Genomic DNA, 21,498 nt, shown 5'->3' with positions numbered 1-21,498 from the left:
TCCAGAATGCTGTGACTTCCAGTGTCAACCAACAGTCCGTTGCACTAAATTGATTTGTGCAATTGGCACAAGCCGGTATAATAATAATAATAATAATATTCACCACCAATAACCAAGTGGAAAAAAAGAAAGTTGTATGAGAGGTAACGAAAAATGACTACTTGTGAAACACAGATTATAGAAAAAAAGGGGTATACGAAACGGAACTGCATCAGAATGTGTTATCTTGCAGGAAACTTTTAAGCTCTTTTTTGAATTTATATAAATTACTATGGTGTTTTAGCGAATCGGGAATAGAATTATAAAGATGAAAAATCGAATACGAAAAACTTCTCTGGAAAATTGCGGTCTTGTGTTGTGGACATGTGATTACATTTTTGTTTCTCAAATTTATGTTGTGTACGTCTGTCCTGAATGTTATTTTACGATATAAATAAGGCGGATTTCTGTATAATATAATTTTATGAAATAAACATAATGAATGAAATTTGAACCTATCTTTCATGTTAAACCAGTTCAGTTCCGCAAACTTGTGGGACACATGTTCATACTTCCTAATTCCATATAAATAACGAATACAAGAGTTTTGAACACGTTGTACTCTGGACCAGGTATCGTAGTCAAGACAAGGTCCATAGACCGGAAAACAATAATTGAATTGTGCTAAAACTAGAGACTCGCATAACATTTTCTTCATAGGTACATTGAGGTACATTTTGTGAGGATATAGTAATCGTAGTGCACCATAGGCTCTCTGAATATTTCGATTGATATGTTCTCTAAATCTTAAAGACTCATCTGAAATTAAACCATAATTTTTTGCATTACTTTCAAATCTAATTACTTCATTATTCAGATACAGTTTCAAGTTATTTTTAACTGATGCTACATGAGCATTGCTTCCAAATACTAGTGCTACTGATTTTTTTGGATTGAGCACAAGGGAATGCAGTTCGGCAACATTCGACATGGTTTCTAAGTCATTGTTCAACTTTCTAGCAGCGTTGTTCAAGTCATCAACTTCAAGAGGGAGGTATAGTTGTATGTCATCAGCATACATGTGTATTTTACAATGTTCAACATGTTTATGGAATTGGCTAGTATAAAGTGTGAAAAAAAGTGGTCCCAGAACTGAGCCCTGAGGTACTCCCAAGATAACATTTCTAGCTGCAGATAATTGATTTCCCAATTTGACGCTTTGTCTACGATTGTTGAGATATGATTGACAAAGCTGCAGTGATTCCGTAGAGACTCCACTTGTTTTCAAGATCTTTAGTAAGGTATCATGCCTAACCGTATCGAAAATCAATGCAATCCATCTAGCCGCTCTCTCCAGAAAAATGTGGAGAGGAGGTAGATCTAGAAGGATCTCCATAGCCGCTGATGGTGTGGTACTGATGGCACCACTGACGGCCAGACAAGCCTGTCTTTGTAAGCCAGAGAGCTTCGCCTGGGCTATTACTTATTACGTTTAGGAAGGATGTCCTACAAAAAAATTCAGATCTTCATCAATACTCTACGAGAAAACAGGAGAATATACATCTCAGAAGCTTCAAGCACCTCTCGTATAAAAAATCACCAGAGTGGGCAGGAAGTTACTTTTATAACCTGCTGCCGAAGGAAATAAAAAACACCACCGTTAACAGATTCAAAAAGCTTGTAAAAACTCTATTGGCTGACAATACTTGTTTATTGTACTGTTTCTTTACCATTTTTATATCATTAATTCTATCTTTTTTTTATTTTTTTTCAATATAATGTTAGATTTTAAAGATTGTATCCGGTTGTATCCGATGATTGTAACTAACGAACCTACACTTATGTGGCTAATGAGGTAATAAAGTTATCTATCTATCTATCTATTAGGCCATCATCATTATAGCCGACTTGAAACATACTTACAAATATAATAAATATGGGAAATAAGCTGATAGTGTACTGGAGAAAGAACAATTCAATCATAAAAAATGATAATGAAATTTGAAAATATAGACGTAGTTAGTACGTTTTAAATGTTACTTCCGTCTTGTCGTTACTGAAACAAATATTATGTCGGGCTCGCGGAATTAAAGAAGATGAATTATTCAATCAACTGGATCTAGGTGAATTAGTTTATTTTGAACTTGTTGACTACAAATTGACTCACCACTGAAAACAAAGAAATTGTAGGCAATTACTTACTTTGCATAACATCTAATAGAACAATCTTGTAACAGTAATAATCGTTTTATAAGATTACATGATTCATAATATATGAAAAAATTACTCGTGAACTAGCAACATGAATAGCTTCAAGAGCATTTCGGTTTGTTATTCAGAGGTATCAAGTATGAATTGTTCACTTATCAGAACAAAATGACTTTTAACTTTTGTTTGCAAATGACCACTTTGATAATGGGATCGCGATTAACACCTGTTGGTTCATCACTTTGACTACCTTTATTTCACCACCTAGAAAAAAAATGTATTGTCTCGTTTCGATATTTAACTCATTGGATTCCAAAAATAACTGCACAGATTCTAAACAATTGGTATACTAATCACAATAATTATTAAACTATATAAGATTATTCATACTAAGTTTTGGTAAATGGTCGACAAGAAAAGATGAATAGTTTGTAAATTTACTAAGCCGTTAATTTCCCAAGCTGGATCTTTAATTAGATTCACTGTTGTTTGCACTTGGCCATTATTTGTACTTAACGTGTGATAATGAGACGCATCTTCAACTGTGATACATATTGATGATTCCTCTACCGCGACTACTGTCTCTTTGTCAAACACATACATATCCGTTTTTCCAAAAGAAGATTGTTCAACAGATCCCAGTTGTTGTTGGGCCGCAGAATTGAAATCCGTTTCATCTTTTTCAGATTGTAGTGTATTACTGTATGTGGTTGAAGTTCCTGGTCCTACAATACTGTTTCCTCTTACACTTTTAAGAAAACTGTCAATTTTCATCGTTTTACTGATAACCTGTTCTTGTTCTTTTTTTTTTCAATCAGCTCCACTGAGTCGGTTTCTTCCTTCGCTCATTCTCACAATTTCTTATTCAAGAAGTGAAAAAAAAATTATATTAGGAGTCTTATTTCGCATACGTAATTATCAGTATCTTTTGTTCAGATTTCAGATTCAAACTTTGAATAGTTACTTAATATAAGCAACAGAAATTCACTGAAGTATACTACAAGAGTAATATGAGTTAAATGAATTACTGATTCGTTATGAATGATTTATACATTAGGATTACTTACCTGCATTACCTGCAATGAGTTTGTATTGTATTGTGTTGTTAATGCAGTCAAGCTGCTGGAAAATAATTCCATGAAAATCAAAAAATAAATAGATAAGTACTTTTTGATCATTCCCATATTGATTTCAATTTAAGAGCCACCGGTAGGCAGCTGTTTCAGCCTATTGGGCATCGTCAGTACCGGGCAGGCGGTCCTCGATTGAAGACAAAATGAGAAAAAAATAACAAGAAATTACTTGATAAAAATAGCTGCGTAAACGCAAGCGAAGTGCCCAATAGTCTGAAACAGCTGTCTACCGGTGGCTCTTCAATTGAAATTAATTTGGGAATGATCAAAAAAATATATTCGGTTATTGCTCGAAATTTCGAAAATCGGTAAAGAGAAAAGATGATTGTTTTTTCATTTTTTACCCATATACCAATTTTTAGCTCTCCAGTACAAATTTAGTTTTTTTACAGTTTTTCGAAAATTTGACATTTGCCGATTTCTCAAATTTAGCCAAACCTCAACAAAGTTAGTGCTTTATGCCTAACTTATCTTTCCAACGCATTTTTATTACCAATTGCAATTCTAAATACAACTTATTTCGCAAAAATTTAAAACACCAGAAAAAATTATGCCAAAAATGATGCAAAGTTGATACAGTTTTTAAAAACAGATAAATATTTCACTTTATTTCTACTTTTTGCGAAATAGCTTGATACATAAGCATAATTAAAAAACAATATCAATGAAAAGTCAATAATTTATTCTTTACTGCACTTTTCAAACAGTTAAACTTTGATTTACTAATTACGAAAAATTACAACGCAATTAAACTAAGGGTACTGTGGAAACAATTGAACTGAACTGAATAAGCAAAATATTTCATTGTCGTATGACATTTGTTGAATAACTCAAAATAGTGTTATCAGTTTTAGATTTAAAATAGTTTATTCGTTGTCTAGTGTGTTGTTAAAAATACTGAATCTTCAAGAGAAAATTGAAATCGTATTAATATGCGGCGAGAATACCGGTCACCGACAAGTAGCTGATATTTTCAATGCCAGACATCCTGCAAGAAATATTCATCAGTCAACAGTTAGTAGGATAATAGCTAAGTTTGAATCTACTGGCTCGGTTGAGAGTAATTTTAGAAAAGCACATCAGCCTTAAATTTAAGAGTAGTTCTAATTTAAGAGTAGTTCTGGGAAATATTTATATTGTTAAACTCATATAAATATTAGTTTATATTACTACATAATGAATTTTAGAATTATGTTTTGAATGAGTGAATTAGTTGACTAACTTTATTTTAATCTGTATTTTTTTAAATTTACTTGGGTTGCTGCGCGAGGCCCCTCCAAGAGCGAGGCCCGGGCGATTGCCCGGGACGCCACCCCCTAAGGCCGCCTCTGGTAGTGGATGTTCATCAAGTATCGGCCACTTCCATCACATAGATTTGTAGCAATTCACAATACAATTAACAATAGGTATTGATTGTTTTTCCTCAACTCATCTCTACTGTCACGTGGCTGGATGGATATCAATCCAGTTATCTTTTTTTGTGAAGAGCTCTTTCTTATTGAGTAACTCATCGGCACTCAACTTTGTTTGCTTTCAGGGCAGGGAAAATTCGACCTGACCAATTTGGAGCCAGCCTTACAGTACTGCACCCACCTGCTTTACGGCTACGCAGCTATCCACGAAGATACACTCAAATTAGTCCCGTTGAACGAACAATTTGATGTGATTAAAGATAATTACCGCCACGTCACGGACCTGAAGCGAAGATTTCCAAGATTGAAAGTTCTGCTTTCAGTGGGCGGAAATGAGGATGTTAGCGGAGAAGGAGATGAGAAGAACGAAAAATACAGGAAAATCGTAAGTATTCAATTAAGGAATTGCTGATCTGTTTTGTCACGCACACTTGCTCGCTTATCAAATAATAATCACAATTTATTTTACTATCTACATCCACAAAAACAATGACAAATGAAGTACAAGGATGGTCTGAACAGTTTCCGACCTAACAAAGATACAAGACATTTTTCAGATGTTTTTTTTATGTTTCAATATAGTCTCCGTTCAACTCGGCTTTTTTTCTGCAAAATAATCGTTCATGGAGGTGATTGCCTCTTCATTTGACAAACATATCTGTCCTCCGAGCGCAATTTTCAGATGAGGGAACAAAAAGAAGTCGCTTGGGGATAGATCTGGTGAGTTAAGTGGATGGTGAAGCAATTCAAACCGTAATTCGTGGATCACAAGTTCTGCTTTCATCTTGCCCAGTAATGATGCTGAGAAAACAGTTTCTTCTTTTTGGAGCCGGTTCTCTCTGTTCAAAATACAGTACAGTATTTTTGCTTCAGGCGTATAATGGTGTATCCAAGTTTCATCCTACCCGTCAATCCACATAAATTCCTCATTTACAAAAAGCCAAATTATATTTATGAAAGATATAAAACTTTCAAATCACAGAATAATTCGAGGACACGAAACCGTCACACTTTTATTATTCCAAAACACTCGACAGTTTGCTTTTCTCGTAGTTTCATTTACAACTCTATCAAACAATATGATACTCTGCCCAGTGAATTTAGACACTACTCCATATATAATTTTAAAAAAAAGTTTAAAACATATCTGAAGTCTTCTGGATAGATAATATATTCATGTTATGCCTGGCTCATATGGTTTTCCTTTTGTCCCACCTTTGTGTAAGTTTTGCTATATATTTTACCTTATTTAAGCTAAACAGATTTATAATATTCACTTTGGGATTTATACCCTTTTTTTCTTAGTTTCACAAAGATTCATGAACTACCAATGTATACTAGGTTATTATTTTTATATTTCTATATAAAACATGGTATCCCCCAGGTTAAGTTGTAAAACAGCCTCGGCTGACTTCTTCTTTATAAACAATGTATGTCAATGAGTAAAGCCCATTTATTATTATTATTATTATTATTATCTATAGTAATCAATTGGCGCCAGAGCGTTGGAAATGTTCATTCGAACACGTTTTTGGTCTAACGTGAGCAAACGCGGCACCCAACGCGCGAACAACTTTCTCATGCCTAAATGTTGATTCAATATGTGACAAACACGGTCTTTTGACATGCTCATAACTTCTGTTATCTCCATCACTTGAATTTGGCGGTCGTCTAGTACTATTTGGGGAACTTTGGCGATGTTTTTGTCGGTAGTTGCAGTTTTTGGACGTCTCGAACGTCTCAGCATATTCAGAATGGATAGGAACATCAGAATCACCCCCCTCCCCCCAATGCATTATGCGAGACATTGTAGTTTTTACGTTATGAATTCAACAAAGTTTTTTTCAGAATTTTCGGCTCTACCGGCTCAAACAATTTTTTGAGAGGAGGTTTTTAGCTTTTTTGTTACATGATCATCATTAATTGTTTTTTCATTCGTTGAGTAAGTAAATATCAAATATCAAAGATACAAAACGTTTCAATGATAAATCATCATAAATAAATTTATGTTCCAAAAAGGGAGGGTTTAATTTTCAACTACTACTTGAAAATCTTAAGAAATAGACCTTGGTTCCTTATTTATTTTCAAAACATTGTGAAACTTTGAACATTACAAATACCACGAGAATAGTAGTAACTGATATTATTGACTGAATTTAGTGTTTAAAGGTACATAGGTGAAGATAGTTATTTGTGCAATCTATTTTCATATGTTTATTCGATTTTCGTTGGGTTGCCTCAGATAGAAAGTATCTGATACGATTGAAAACCATGAAAGCATAACTAACACTAGATTTTTAAGGATGTACTGGTGGCGAGAAGGTCAATGGTAAATCAAAAGTATTTTAATTTAAGCCGATGTTTCGGTTTTTCATTAAACTATATTCATAGGTGCTTGGTCGATGATTTCCGATAATTGAAAACCGAATTCCTTAAGAGTATCATTCCTCGAAGTAGGCTAAAGCGGGCAACAAACAAGAGGTTTGTCATCAGTGTAGGGAGACTGGCCCGAACGAATTGTTCCTTTAGAATACTTTAGATGATTTGGTTTATAGCCAGTCTTCAACTATGCCCACTGACTATATGTGAACAGGTTTCTTTCCTTATACGAGAAATTGGGCAAATTTTGGATATGCGGTTGGTTACCTCGTTCACGGGCAGATGGGGCGATAGCCATTGAAAGAGTTCAAAGAAAGTTTTGTAAATTTCTTATTTTCAGAATAGATGGTTCTTACCCTGAGAGAGGTATCAGTAATGATGTCATATATGAACGTTTGGAACTTTCTAGTTTAGAGCACCCCAGAAAATGTGCGTCGCTTATATTTTTATTCAAGTTACTGAATGAGAGAGTTGACTGTCCTAAAACTCTTGAACAAATCAACTTCAATGTACCACGGCAAGCTTCACGATCTCAATCCATTTTAAGACCTTTCAGAGCAAGAACTAACATTATGCTCAATTTTCCAATATATGTTATGTGCACAAATTTCAAAAGCATTTGTGCCCATGGTAATTTATCCTCCATCAACCTTCGTAACATTATTAGAATTGCTAACATGTACTTGAAGTAGGTAATTGGAATTAGTTTTTCTTTTTTGTTCATGTTATTTATCGTTTATGGTTAAGTATTGTGAATTAAATTTTATATTGTCCTGTAAATGGGTAACTGTTTATTTCTAAACCTACACCTCCGATTTGATCTTCACAAACTTTGTGTGAAGTTTGTGAAGATCAAATCGTGAAGTGTAGTTTTTGAAATTACTATGGATCTTCATCAAGTAAAGGCCGAATCAAGCAGAAAAAAAACATCGACTTTATGTTGATGATAGACACTACTTTGCACTGACGAGTAGCCAAACAGCACGAAACCGGTCTGCAAGTGTGTTCCAATAACTGATATAATCTATTGCGGTAGTTTTATCGTCAACAGCATATGCAGGAATAACTTTTGTGAAAAATCCTGCACTGACACCTGTCGGATATAATCCAATGCCCTTTGTGGTTTTAGCCAGGGAAATAGTTGTTTTCTGATAGGTGTCAGTCCATTAACCTACAGCATAGAGAAGTTGAGAGTGGCCTGAACGAATTGTTCTTTTAGATGATTTGATTATTTTTGAAGTCCCCATTCCTATCTGAGCAAATCAACTCTTTTGATTTTTTTTTTCATTTGATATATAATTAGGTGTACTAAATAACTAAGGTAATTTCATCAGAAACGATGTTACATTTCAGTTAGAAACATCGGCGCATCGTTTGGCTTTTGCTAATTCAGCATATACATTGGTCAAGGGATATGGATTTGATGGACTAGACTTAGCTTGGGAATTTCCTGAAACGAAGCCTAAGAAGATAAAATCCGGTTTCAGTAAGTAGCGCAGAATATCAATATTCGTGACTTTGCTGAAAAATAAAAAAGGAGCATTTCCAAAAAAAAAATGCGTATTTTTGTGAATCCTAAGGCAGGATTTGTTTGAAGTTGATGCACGAATGAAAAAAGTTATATAGTTGACCTATAATATTTTTGAATTTTTTCATTTTGTAGAAAAATTCTGGAGCTCTGTGAAAACCACCTTTACTGGGGAAAGCGAAATTGATGAAAATGCCCAAGAACACAGAGAACAGTTCACATCTCTCGTCAAGGAACTGAAATCAGCTTTCAGACCTGATAACTTATTGGTTTCTCTCACCGTCCTTCCTAATGTGAATAGCACAGGTAAGATCACGAAAATAGTATTTCGAAACACTTATTTGCTCTTTTGTACGAATCCGCTGCTATTTTTTGCTGTATCAGACTTTTTACTCGAGATCTCAACTTGTTCCAAATTTATCGACTGTCTAGGTAGGGTAACTTCCCTAGTTTTCCCCCTTTTGATTTATGTACTCACCCCTCATTCATTATCACCTTTATTATGTTTACTTAGAAGTTCGAGATCTAACAATTGTAAGAAATCAAATCCCATTCACTTGTCTTTAAAATGTTAAGTTGATGTCGATCAAGTTGAAATACAAATTGATAGAAAATGACCTGTCACTGTGGCTTTCATACTACCATTCGATGTCTAAAATTATTATTGCCCTCTAAACCAAGTTATTTTGGAATAGGTGTATTAATTGTGAGTGTCTTTATGAAATATTCATATAGTGGAAGTCAGCAGATCTAAATCAATAACATTATTTCAAACAGTGGTAGTATCAGTAAGGGAGTGCCGCGAAGTTTTATACTTGATCCCATATTACTTGAATTTCACTAGTTCGGACAAGGAAAGATCATCGCTAGCACCGCACCACAGTAAGCCCCCTCACTTGTATGGACTACCGAAAATCCACAAGAAGGACGTTCCGCTTAGACCGATCATCAGCTCCAGAGATTCGGCTACTCAAAACTTGTCTAGATTTTTACTTCCCTTAATACAACCATTACAAGGAAAAACATCGTCTTTTGTGAAGAATTCAAAGCATTTTGTCGAACTACTAGGGTCAATTGAGGTCACACAGGAGGATCAACTAATTAGTTTCGACGTGGAAAGCCTTTACACCAACGTTCCGGTCGAAGAAGCACTCCAAATCATACAGAGAAAGCTATCCGAAGACGGGAACCTGAAAGAGAGAACGAATCTACCTATAGAAGTAATCATGGAATTACTAGGATGCTGTGTACGAAACTGTTTTTCCAACTGAAGGACGAATTCTTTACACAAGATGAGGGACTGCCAATGGGATCGCCACTTTCACCAGTCATAGCCAACATATATATGGAGTGGTTTGAAACTCTGGCCATTGAAGAAGCCCACAAGAAACCTCGAGTCTGGTTGAGATATGTTGACGACACCTTCATAATATGGAACCATGGGAATACTGAACTAGACGCCTTCCTGAAACACATCAACAGCGTGAAACCTTCCATCAATTTCACAATGGAGAAGGAAATCCACAAAAAATTGCCATTCTTAGACGTTTTGGTGAAGAGGGCCGACACTAAGTGGGAAACATCTGTATAACGAAAACCCACTTATACGGGACAGTATCTGAACCACGAATCCAACCACCATCAATCGACTAAAAGAGGAATCATCAAGACTCTATTAGACCGTGCTTTTGGGCTTTGTAATACGAAGGAAGGTCTCGAGAAGGAACTAGACATCATCAAAAATGATCTTCAACGGAATGTGAGAAGCCGTCACAACCAGTGCTTGCACTTCCCTACATCAGAGGATTATCGGAGAGGATAAGAAGAATTGGTTCCAAGTACAACATCAGAACCTGCTTCAGATCCGGTAACACTATCCGTAGCAGCCTCACGAAAACCAGGCCACCAAACGCGGACTGCGATTCCAAGAATTGCATTTACCGGATACCCTGTGAGTGCGGAAAATCCTATATTGGTGAAACTAAGAGGCCATTGAATGTTCGCATTGCCGAGCACAAGAAACACACACAGCGAGGGGAAACCAGCAAATCAGAAATAGCATAACATGTTTGGACCCATCAACACAACATCGAGTGGTCCCAAGCTGAGATCTTGCACAGAGAGGAACATTGGTTTAGGAGAAAATTCAAGGAAGCCGCATACATGTTGTCCAACAACGTATTCAGCCAAGCCAGCATAGAAATACGCAACATATGGAAACCCATCATCAAGCGAAAAATGGCCAACTCTCGCCAAAACGGTCATCTCCCACGGAACCAGTGAAGCGGAAAATGGAAAGCGGGGATAAGTGAAAGTAGTCGAACGACCTATAAATAGTCATCTCTCGGAGGAATCAGTCCAGTCATCACCCGAAGACGATTGTAGGTACTAACAATCGGAACGTCATGAACTAACGTGACTTGGAATCTCTCCACTTTTTATTTTTATTTTCTTTTTTCATTTCTTTATTTTTATTTATTCAATTGTTCTATTTTTACTTGTATTTTATTTCACTATTATTTCATTTCAGGTTTATTTTGGTTAATATAATTCTTATTTTCAGCTATTCATTTTTAATTCTTCTTTTTTAGTTGTTTCAGCGATTTCAAATTATTTTATATAGTAGACAATGGAAGTCCGAACTAGTGAAATTCATCATGAAACATTGTCAATCATCTTCAAACAAAATAGTAGATGTTTTAAAATTTCTAATGTTCAGTGAAAGTCATCAATACACTTGAATATACAAGTCTTTTCTTTCCAAGTTGAAAACACCTTACGAAAATTTCATAGAAATCGAGTTCGTCCGAACTTAACTAATAATGGTAATAATGAAATTACAATCTCTCAAAGCTACAATGATTACTTTCATAATTTCATACAACTTTCTCGAGCGTAGTGTATTCGTGAATTGTGCTGGTAGACTTGAGATAATGCAAACTTTTTTGAATATTTTTTTCAGTTTACTACGATCCCAGAGCTCTGGCTCCTTATTTGGATTTCATCGTACTTCACGCTTTTGATTTCTATACTCCAGCACGTAATAGAAAATTAGCTGATTTTCCATCACCTTTGTATGAACTTATCGACAGAAGAACTGACGAAAACATTGATGCCTGGGTCAAATATTGGTAAGTTGATGAAAACGGTGATGACGAAGTTTAAAAAAGACTGATTTAAAAAAACAAAAATTTATATTTTGATAATTCAACTCCATTGATAATAAGATACTTTCGAAAATGATATTGGCAAGGATCTGGCAATATTCCATATCCATGACATATAAAAAATGTAATTTTCAAAATTAGCGCTTCCTACATTCTTATGAATTTTCAGATGAAAAGAAAATGAATGTTTTGAATGGCATTCAAAATAGTGGGAAAGGAAGTTTTTGACTTTTAACTACTCCATCTTGAAACAAAAAAATGTGGGAATCTTCCAAAGAAAGGAAAGATGCAATCAATTTCAAAAGAATTAACTATGTACAAATGTGTATAGATCATGCAAAAAAGTAACTTTCAGGCACAAACTGGAAAAAAGCCCTCTTGAAACAACTCTTGTCATATAAACATTGAATTACATAAAAGAAACAAATACATTCGAAACAACTACTTTTATAAAAACATAGAATTTAACAAAAATCACTTTTTCCAAACATGGAATTGAATCAGATATCATCCACAGGATTCCTACACAAAAATTATTCACCATTAAAAATACAACCCTTTCCATTTTATTCAAAATAGTATTCTTTCCCAGCTATCCGATACAATAGGATTTCCAAATGCCAAAAACAACTACTTTCCCGACTGATATACAGTTTATAATCTTCCACTTTGAGAAAAGTGGAAGATTCAACAAGTCACACAGTATACAAATTTTCACGTGCAAAAAAAAATAATTGAGAAAACGAGCTCGAATTTCAACATTGCAAAAGATCACTTCTAATAATATACGACATTGTTCGAAGCATGTGAAAATATTTGACTTTCGCGTTAAAAAATCTGACATTGACATATTTTTAAGAACAATGCTCTTCATTAATAGAAGTGATTGAATATCTCCAGATATTTGCAAAAGAGCCCCACTTTCAAATAAATGCACATACATATTGCTTACTCTAAAGATATTAGCGTAGGGAGGGGAATGGCGGTCACTTAAGGGAAAACATGGTATATTTTTTAAATCATTTATTATAATTTAAAATTAAGAAACGTAACAAAGTCTTCAGATATCAAGTAATCAACAATTCAACAACAAAAGCATAGATCTTTGACCATCTTTCTATGAAAAAATAACCTTCCCAACGTCTGCATATTTTGTAGGTTTGATACTTTCCATTGGTATGAAGGCAAGGCTTCATTCAGTCAACCCAATCGCGATTTATTTTTAGCACACTAACATTCATCCTTTTCGTCGATTAAACAAATGGTTGAAGATCGTTTCTAATTCTGATCTTCTACTAAAAACATTTCATTGTTCAAGGCTCAGTCATGGTGCACCTGCAAACAAGCTTGTGCTAGGAATTCCAACGTACGGAAGAACTTGGCATCTGGAGGACGATACAAAAGTTGACGAGTTTCCAATCACAGATTTGGATGGTCCTGGTGATCCTGGACCACTGACAGCTGAAGCTGGTTTGTTGAGTTACGCAGAAATTTGCTCCAAAGTCAATTCACCACCTGGACCAAATGGGCTACCTCCTCCAGGACAATTCAAGAAAGTTCCGGATGCAACTAAAAGGAGAGGTTCGTGGGTTACTTTTCTTATTACCGAGAAACAAATTGATTGTATCAGAAGTAGCGATGTTGGAGCACAAAGTAAAACGTTCACTAAATTACCCCAAAAACAACAAAACCTTGTTCTAGAAACTAACTCCAACACTTTACATGACATGTCTTCTGATGACGTCAACTTGTTTAGTCTAGTTTTATCAGAAGTGATTTATGTACCTTTTGGAAAACACCAAGAATCCAATATATTACTTTGCTGCCGAGACACTTGTCTCGTCATTCCATTTGGATTCCAGGACATCCGCTGCGGATGCATATCTTCACCGGCAGCAGGAGGTTGCATATCTTAATGAGGATCTAGAGGTGCTTTCGAATTAGGGTGAAAGTAACAAGGTTCAATTCAGTGCCACAAAAACCCAGGCATCGGTTTTCTCCAAAAAGTTAAATGTCTCAGAACCGGATATAATAATGTCAGGACAGACGATTCCACTTTCTGCTTCGATAAGTTTGTTGGGGGTTAAAATGGACACCAATATGTCTTGGTATAACCATGTCGCTGGAGTTGCAAAGGCTGCTTCTCAAAAGCTTGGAACACTGTTCCGAATCAGAGAATTGTACACCTTAGCCACATTTAAAGCTTCATAAAGCTCAGATCAGATCTTTGAAGTTTTGTTCTCGTGTTGTCGTGTTGCCCCTAAACATACCCTGCAGCTGCTGGATTCCATTTAGAAAAGAGCCATCCGCCTGATTGGAGACACGAACATCACTTGATAGCCTGGAACATCGAAGAAAGGTTAGAGATGTGTCTCTCTTTTATAGATATTCTCACGGGTGGTATCTGTATTTGTACAGCACTTAGGCCACATGAGACCCATTGTACATCCTCCCAAGGAGTTGTCCTCCTAGGTCATCGTTCATCCTGTCCTTTCCAGGAAGGTGGACAGGTCACTGGGAGACCAGTAGGTGCCACTGGGTGCAAAAATTCTTAGTCCAGCCGCTTCCTTGGCTAAAGAGTCGGCAAAATGCGATTACATCCACTACTGTCGTGCCCTTTAACCCACCTCAGGATAATATTATTATCTACCGAGGCTTTGGCTAAATCTTGGAGAAACTTTAGTACTGGCCCTGAGGTTATACGTTGTCTGTTCAAGGCTAAAAGGTGTTGTCTGCTGTCAGTGCAGATTGTTATGTTTTTGCCAGAAATTCCTTTCCTAGTTATTTCTTTTGTGGCGCTTGAAATACGAGCCATTTCTGTTTGGACCACGCTGGTATTTCTTCCCATTCCCCACTTAATCCTTAGGCTTAGTGATCTGGAGTACACTCCACATCCTGAGCCTTATTTGGTTTTTGAGCCATCTGTATATATGCGTATTGCATTTGTAACATCTGACTCTGTGTTCTGTTTAATTTGTATTTTGTAGGGTTTATTAAACACAAACCTGGGTTCAATTGCATCAATAGTTGCCTGCAGCAGAGGTTGCGCAGTAAGCGCTTCCCGCCATAGACCCAGCCTCAATTGACCCATTCCTACTTTGAGGTTTACACCATCCGTGCTCACAGTGACTTAGCACATTTGATTCCACCCAGAGCGGTACATATCAGAAATACGCGACGGACTGTAGCTGCTCCTCGTTTTGAGGTTCAACTCAGTACACCTCGAACTTCACTGTTTGAAAACTGTTTTATCTGGAGATCGACAGCTACATTTTTTTCTACTCCTGTGTGTGAAATATCTTCACGAATGGAAATATAGATATAAAGATCAAGTAATTTCGTCTAAAAGTTATTCACTACCTCTGCTCGATGTATTTTGATCTCGCATCGAGAGGGAATAACTTTTGTCGCAAAAGACAGTTATTGAATCATATTAGTCTGATGATAGACACCCCATCGAAATCCATCAAATTTCTGGTGTAGTTCGAAGTTTCGGGACGAAACATTCATCTTGTGTCCTCATCAACACCGTTTTAGATAAATTCACAAGTTGATTTCTTTCATAAACCTTTTCTCTTGCTTCAGGTGTTTATGCTTACCGCCTTCCTGATGGCAACGACAAAGGCGGAATCTGGGTTGGCTACGAAGATCCTGAAACGGCTGCAAACAAAGCCCAGTATGTCAAGAACAAAGGTCTTGCTGGAATTGCCATCGATGATTTGACTCTCGATGACTTCCGCGGAATTTGCGGTAACAACAAGTATGCCATTCTCCGTGCAGCTGTTTCCGCACTATGATTTTTCTTTTTTTTAACAATGTGAGTGTAATGTAACCTTATACTAATATATTTTGAGAAACAACTACTCATTGTTTTTGATTTTCTACAAAACATACCAGCAGTTCCAGATTTTTAAGTAATACTAATATTTATTCAGTTGAATCATCTATAGATGACATTGAGTATGTCAAAACGTGTACAAATACAAAATTAAAAATACAAACTCCGTGCACTTAGATAGATAGATATCTTTATATACTTCAGAGTATTTGTAGTCCTACATGAACACAGTGGCAGAATCGTTGTCTATAAAAGTACGTCAACAAAGTACATAATCTTAAATCTTCATACGCTTCAGGAAATATAGACTGTCAAAAATCACACAAGAAGCTTAAAAAAATAAATATATACCAGTAAATGCTGGTATCTGAATAGTACACAAACTACAAACTGTAAGTTCTGTGGTATTTAATTTTTGCTAGGTCGCATGCGGGAACTGATTATGTCAGATATACAAGCATAGCGGAATATGAAGCATGGTAGCGGAATTTTGGTTCATGTATAACGACTTTATAGTTCATCCGGTTGGCAACACTGTGGTAAGATAGCCTACTGGTAGTATTCAGGGCTGCTCCTGTACGAATTGCTGTACAATTCAATATTTTTTCGTACATGCATACCACATTGACGAAAAGCATACATTTTGACTTCATTTGGTTTTGCATCAATTCGGGCGACACCACGTTTATATATTTACAAATTCACTTTGTCCTTTGATATTCGAGTAATCTGTCTATCTCTGTCTTCCATCTGATTATGATAGGCGTGTTCCGTGTGTCCGTTTGTCATAGAACTCATAGATCACGATCACAGACCACTTAATTTTCAGATTAGTCAAATCTATCGAAAACCGCTGACGCTAAAAGAAATATAAATCCACAGCGAGAAAAGTCAAATTTCAAATGAATATTCATGAATAGTAGTTGGTAGTTCACCTAACCCCTCTTGATTTTTGTTTTAAGAGACTTTGTGTTGTCATTTGATTTGATACATAATATAAGCTAGAGCTAGATTAGTGAATGCAGAATTTTCAATTAATATCAAGGCAAATAGTAATCAAATTAATATATTTGCAATAAGCACTTCAAAATGTTCACATTTCACATACGACGGAGTGTCTGCGCATGCGCTAATCTCAAAACAAATAATAGACATTAGTTTCAATCATGTACTGTTTTCTGAAGAACACTTTAGAAAAATTAGGTGAGTATAATAAACACTTCTTGTTTTTTTTCTTGCTGAATAAAATAAACACAGGTGCTATTATTTTTCTTCACGACCACGACACAATCCGAATTTCCACTAATTAAACACGTGTTATCATTTCAAAACTATGTAACACTATTATTTAGTTTCACATCAAATACTTTCAGGCTGCGTCTGCATGCGATACTTTGATTGGCTTTCTATTAAGGGGAAATGCCGAGGTCTCTGACGAGGGATTCCCCGCGATAGCAGCTTAACGCCAAGTAATGGCGTTAATGTTCCCAGACTAAATAAAAACAAATGATCAGAAACGACACTGGTAAGAAGTATTGAATTAACTAATTTTATAATATACTATAGTCCATCAGAAAAAGGAATATATTCACAAATTTTTCATTTATGTGCTTTCGTGCGCCGCAGAATGGAATACCTTCAGGTTGGGAATTTCTAATATATTATTCAGAAAAAAAATCATGGTATTGACTTTTGGATTTTCCATACTCTTTTAGATTATTTTCAGCTTTAAAGACGTCTTCACCGCGAGGCCGTGGCCCACACCTTACGCCGCCTCTGTGTAAGAGGATAATGCATTAGAGAGAGAGAGAGAGAGAGAGAGATACGTTTAATGTCATAAGAAATACATCTTGTCCACAAACATTTTTCTGCCTAAAATATTACTAATATACACAAATGAGCACATACACAAACAGAACCTATCTTATTATGTTAAAGTGTAATTTTGTACATGGGTAAAACAATGATTGAGTAATTTTTGTATAAATGTATAAATAAAAAAAACTCTACAAATAGAAAGAAAGAGAATATATATATATATATATATATATATATATATATATATATATATATATATATATATATATATATATATATATATATATATATATATATATATATATATATATATACGTATACAAACATATATACATACATACATATATACACATGAATATAATTGTGTCGAGGTTATCCTCAAAAAATTCGTTTAATGTATAGTAAGCCTTTATGACCAGAATTACCTTCAAGTTTCTCCTAAAAGATAGTAGCGTGACACATTCTGTTGAACTTTTAGGTAACTTATTATACATTTTCACTTCATTATATATAATTGAGTTCTTGATTTGACTACTTGTTGGGATAGGAACCTTTAATTGGCAAGCTTGTCTAGTATTGTGGTGAGGCGGAGAAGTAAAGGTACCGTTGTTCTTGTATATAAGGCATGCCGATTCAAGAATAAACAATGAAGTCACAGTTAAAATTCTATGCATTAAAAACAGTGGCTCACAAGGATCATTCCACTTTGCTCCACAGAGATACCGTACCGCACGTTTTTGTAATATGAAAACAGATTGAAACATCTGTTTACTGCATACACCCCAAAATGCTATGCCATGCCTTAGGTGAGGGCATAATAAACATTTTTTGCTGCATGAAATCCTAGTTCCTTTGATACTATTTTGAGTGCAAAACTCCCGGAGGAAAGTTTTTTGTTTATAATACCTATATGCTCCTCAAATTTCAGACACTCATCGATATTAAGTCCCAAATGCAGCATTTTTCAGCGGTTTCAATAAACTGGAAAAGCTGACTGTTTAAATCAGCAAAACATGAAAGATATAAGGTTTTAAACAGTGAGTGGAAGTAAAAAACAACTATTTAATTTTTAAGAAAATTTAAATTTTATTTCCATAAACACTTTGTTCAAAAACGGGAAAAAGAGCGCTATTTACATTGTTTCAACTTAATCTTAGTAATAAATATGCAAGCCAATAACAAATAATATTAAATTTATTCGGATCAATCAATAATTGATATAATAATCTATGAAACTGCATTTTTTTTCAGTCCAGATATTTCTTGCCTAATTTTCTGTTATATGTAATGCAGAAAAATTTGTACTTTGATTTGAAAAACATGTACAATGAAAACTGAATGGTAATCACATTCATTCTTGAAACGATTAAAAGCTAATCAATAAAAAAAATCCCATAAACGTTTCCAACCATTTAGACAAAGTTTGATTCTTTCAACAAAACCAAATGATGTTATTAAAACATTACCTAGACGAATATACAACTAACATTAATCTTTCAGAAAACAATATGCATAAGTGATAACTTTTCTATACACCTATGACTAAAGAATAATTTATCTATCATATTCTGCGAAGAACAATATGGAAATTAGGAATTCAATTACATATCGAAAATTAAAGAAACAGTTAACATTCCAAAGCGAACATAAATCCTAATATCCTAAGGAAGTCGCAATGAAAACTCTAAATGAAAAAACTGAATAACAACAAACAGGTTCTCCATAATTGTCAGTTCCTAATCTACAATCCTGGTCACGGAGATAAAAAAAATGCAACAAACTTTTCCACCAAACCAAAACCTGGACTAGCATTTCAATTTTTGAATTTCGTTCAAGTTTGACGAATAAATTTAATTTCATTTGAATTAATTGTAGAACATTCTGCTATTCAAGTTGGTTGGTACTCTGCGGTCGGTTCTCTTTAGTTTTCGAGGAAGCCCATTCTACAAAATCGTCTATGAGAACTGGCCAAGCCCCCTCCTCATCGTAATTGCTCATGTCATCGGCTATGTGTTGAGCAAAGTCTAGAAGCAAATTCCAGGTGTCTTTAGGAATTGACCTCCTATGATTCTCCTAAAAACAACGTGTTATTGAAGTATCTCAATAGTGAAAGAAAAAGAATAATATTTTGTGGAGTTACTGCAAGTTATAAGGTTGTTTCAAAAGTTTTGTCTGTTTTATGTCATGTGTTTCATTCAATTCAAAATGAATCAAAACGCTGCCGAAACAGCCCGAAAAATTAACCAAAATCTACAATATTTCAATTGGTTACAGAGCCAAAAATCGGGGAACAAAGTACAAAATTAGACTCAAAATTATGGCCTGAAAATAAAATGAAAAACAAAAGTGGCCATGCCAGCTCAACAGGGGTCTGTTACATAGTTCAGGGGCATTTTGATAATACTATCGACTTCTCAAAATATATTTTAAAGAATTCGTATTTTTATTGCCCATTACTTATCTGTTTGAATTTGATATCTTCATTTTTATTTATATTGTAATTGTCAACTTGACTAAAGGTCTCTACACACTGTGAAACTTTCACTGTCTGCAATTGCAGTTTTCTTTCACACTCGAGAACAGAATGTTAGTCATACACTTTCTGGCATTGAGCAGGTTTGCCAAAATACATTTGTCGATAAGTGAAAATACATAATTATTGAAATCTGAAATTAAATGACTACAAATAATCTGAGAATAATGATGTCAACAGAAAAATAGAATTATCACTTTGAGGTGTTTTATATATAAACAACATAAACTATTTGTCATTTGTTATCTCAAATTTTAGATTAAATTAATAATTAGTAATATTCAATGAGGTTGGCAACACTGAATGTAGCCATATTTATAACTAAAATTGCTCTTTTAAGAAGAATCGAGGCAATAAACGATAACTGAAATAGCTCATTGAAAAGCCCTTAAGGCGCATACTGCCATTCCTTCAAGAATCGCAAACTGTAAAGCTGTCCAAACGATGATTAACAAGCTTTGTATAGAGAATGTATTAAGTTTCAGATTGATTTTTGATTTGATAATAATGACCTTCCCTCACCTGTAAAAAAGTACACCACAAATCCAGAAACTTAAACTTTCCTTTCAGAACGATATTCCAATATGCTATGGCCATATCGAGATCTAGTCCTTTCTGCCCTGGGTTCTTGGCGTAATTGAACGTGAAATGATAGAAGTCTTTGAACTTATAACTATCCCTTAATTCGTTTTCTAACGCAGGCAATCGTGCCTTCAATTTATCAATATTATCACAACCTAAATCTGTCATCCCATTCACGAACTCATCTCTGGTGAACTCGCATTGAGTTGCGGCTTTGAACTTCCAGGCTATGATGAGCACCAATTTGGATTCGGGCGGCAGACTCAGATCATCTAAGAACTTCATGATTCCATCTACTGTTACCTTTTCTGGCTCGCTGGGATCCTTGTATCTGTTATATAACGAGTCCAACTTCTTTTTATCTACGTTTCTTGGCTCCTTGTAATATGCATCTGGGTTTTGGAAGTAGTTGTCACTAGCTAGATCTAATTTCCAATCATTTTGAGTAAGGCAATAAATGGCTGTATTTTCACCCGTCTGGGTGAAGGATATAAACTTTTTTACTTTCTCCCTTTGCGATGATTTGAGTTTATGCTGAAATAAAGAATATAAATAATATTTTCGTTCGAAAAGTACGGTTAGGAAGCCAAAATAAAAGAACTTCACTTTGACAGATTATCTAATAACTTTTCTGCTCTTTCACTTGCTTCTCAGAGGACGTTTTGAGGAATATTTACGTACCATAGTGGGAATTAGGTAATTCACAAATAATTTATTAACAAAAAGAAAACATTTGATTATTATTTCCTTTATTGTTGCAGATTTACGAAAAATAACCTCAACTAAAGTGCGCATAAACAAGGCTACCACACAAAGCAAACAGAATGACTTTGTTGGAAGAAGTAAGAAACAAAAAGAAAAAGTGAAAGTGGAAAGTGATAAAAATTGAAATTGTTCCAAAATATGAATATAATGAGTTCA

The 21,498-nt window shown here is 35.0% G+C and overlaps 2 protein-coding genes across 2 annotated transcripts in view; one reads left to right on the top strand and one right to left on the bottom strand.

Moving 5' to 3' along the window:
* Positions 1-15,603, top strand: part of LOC111503926 (imaginal disc growth factor 4) — a 43,687-nt gene extending 28,084 nt beyond the window's left edge. The window contains 6 exon segments of the mRNA XM_074175238.1: positions 4,858-5,117; positions 8,465-8,597; positions 8,775-8,945; positions 11,602-11,770; positions 13,125-13,387; positions 15,392-15,603. Of these exon segments, the coding sequence (XP_074031339.1) occupies positions 4,858-5,117; positions 8,465-8,597; positions 8,775-8,945; positions 11,602-11,770; positions 13,125-13,387; positions 15,392-15,603 (1,208 nt within the window).
* A 2,920-nt stretch (positions 15,604-18,523) lies between these two features.
* On the bottom strand, positions 18,524-21,393 carry SCCRO (defective in cullin neddylation 1 domain containing SCCRO). The gene is made up of 3 exons (XM_023158369.2): positions 21,259-21,393; positions 20,518-21,111; positions 18,524-19,535 (listed from the first exon to the last, which is right to left on the bottom strand). The coding sequence occupies exons 1-3, from the start codon at positions 21,370-21,372 to the stop codon at positions 19,347-19,349; spliced, it is 897 nt and encodes a 298-aa protein (XP_023014137.1). The 5' UTR covers positions 21,373-21,393; the 3' UTR covers positions 18,524-19,346.
* Positions 21,394-21,498: the final 105 nt, after the last annotated feature.

Source organism: Leptinotarsa decemlineata, unplaced genomic scaffold (genome assembly GCF_025532065.1).
Source record: "Leptinotarsa decemlineata unplaced genomic scaffold, Ldec_3_MD MMD2_tig00000882_RagTag_RagTag, whole genome shotgun sequence".
Lineage (NCBI taxonomy): Eukaryota > Metazoa > Arthropoda > Insecta > Coleoptera > Chrysomelidae > Leptinotarsa > Leptinotarsa decemlineata.
This window is presented reverse-complemented; position numbering and strand designations above follow the sequence as displayed.

What these genes read in the sequence shown, in the direction of transcription:
- SCCRO (XM_023158369.2), bottom strand. Translation starts at nt 21,372, where the DNA reads ATGCGCACTTTAGTTGAGGTTATTTTTCGTAAATCTGCAACAATAAAG. An exon ending in ATTACCTAATTCCCACTATG is followed by an intron (nt 21,112 to 21,258) that starts GTACGTAAATAT and finishes TCTTTATTTCAG; the next exon opens with CATAAACTCAAATCATCGCA. An exon ending in TGTGGTGTACTTTTTTACAG is followed by an intron (nt 19,536 to 20,517) that starts GTGAGGGAAGGT and finishes CGTTGTTTTTAG; the next exon opens with GAGAATCATAGGAGGTCAAT.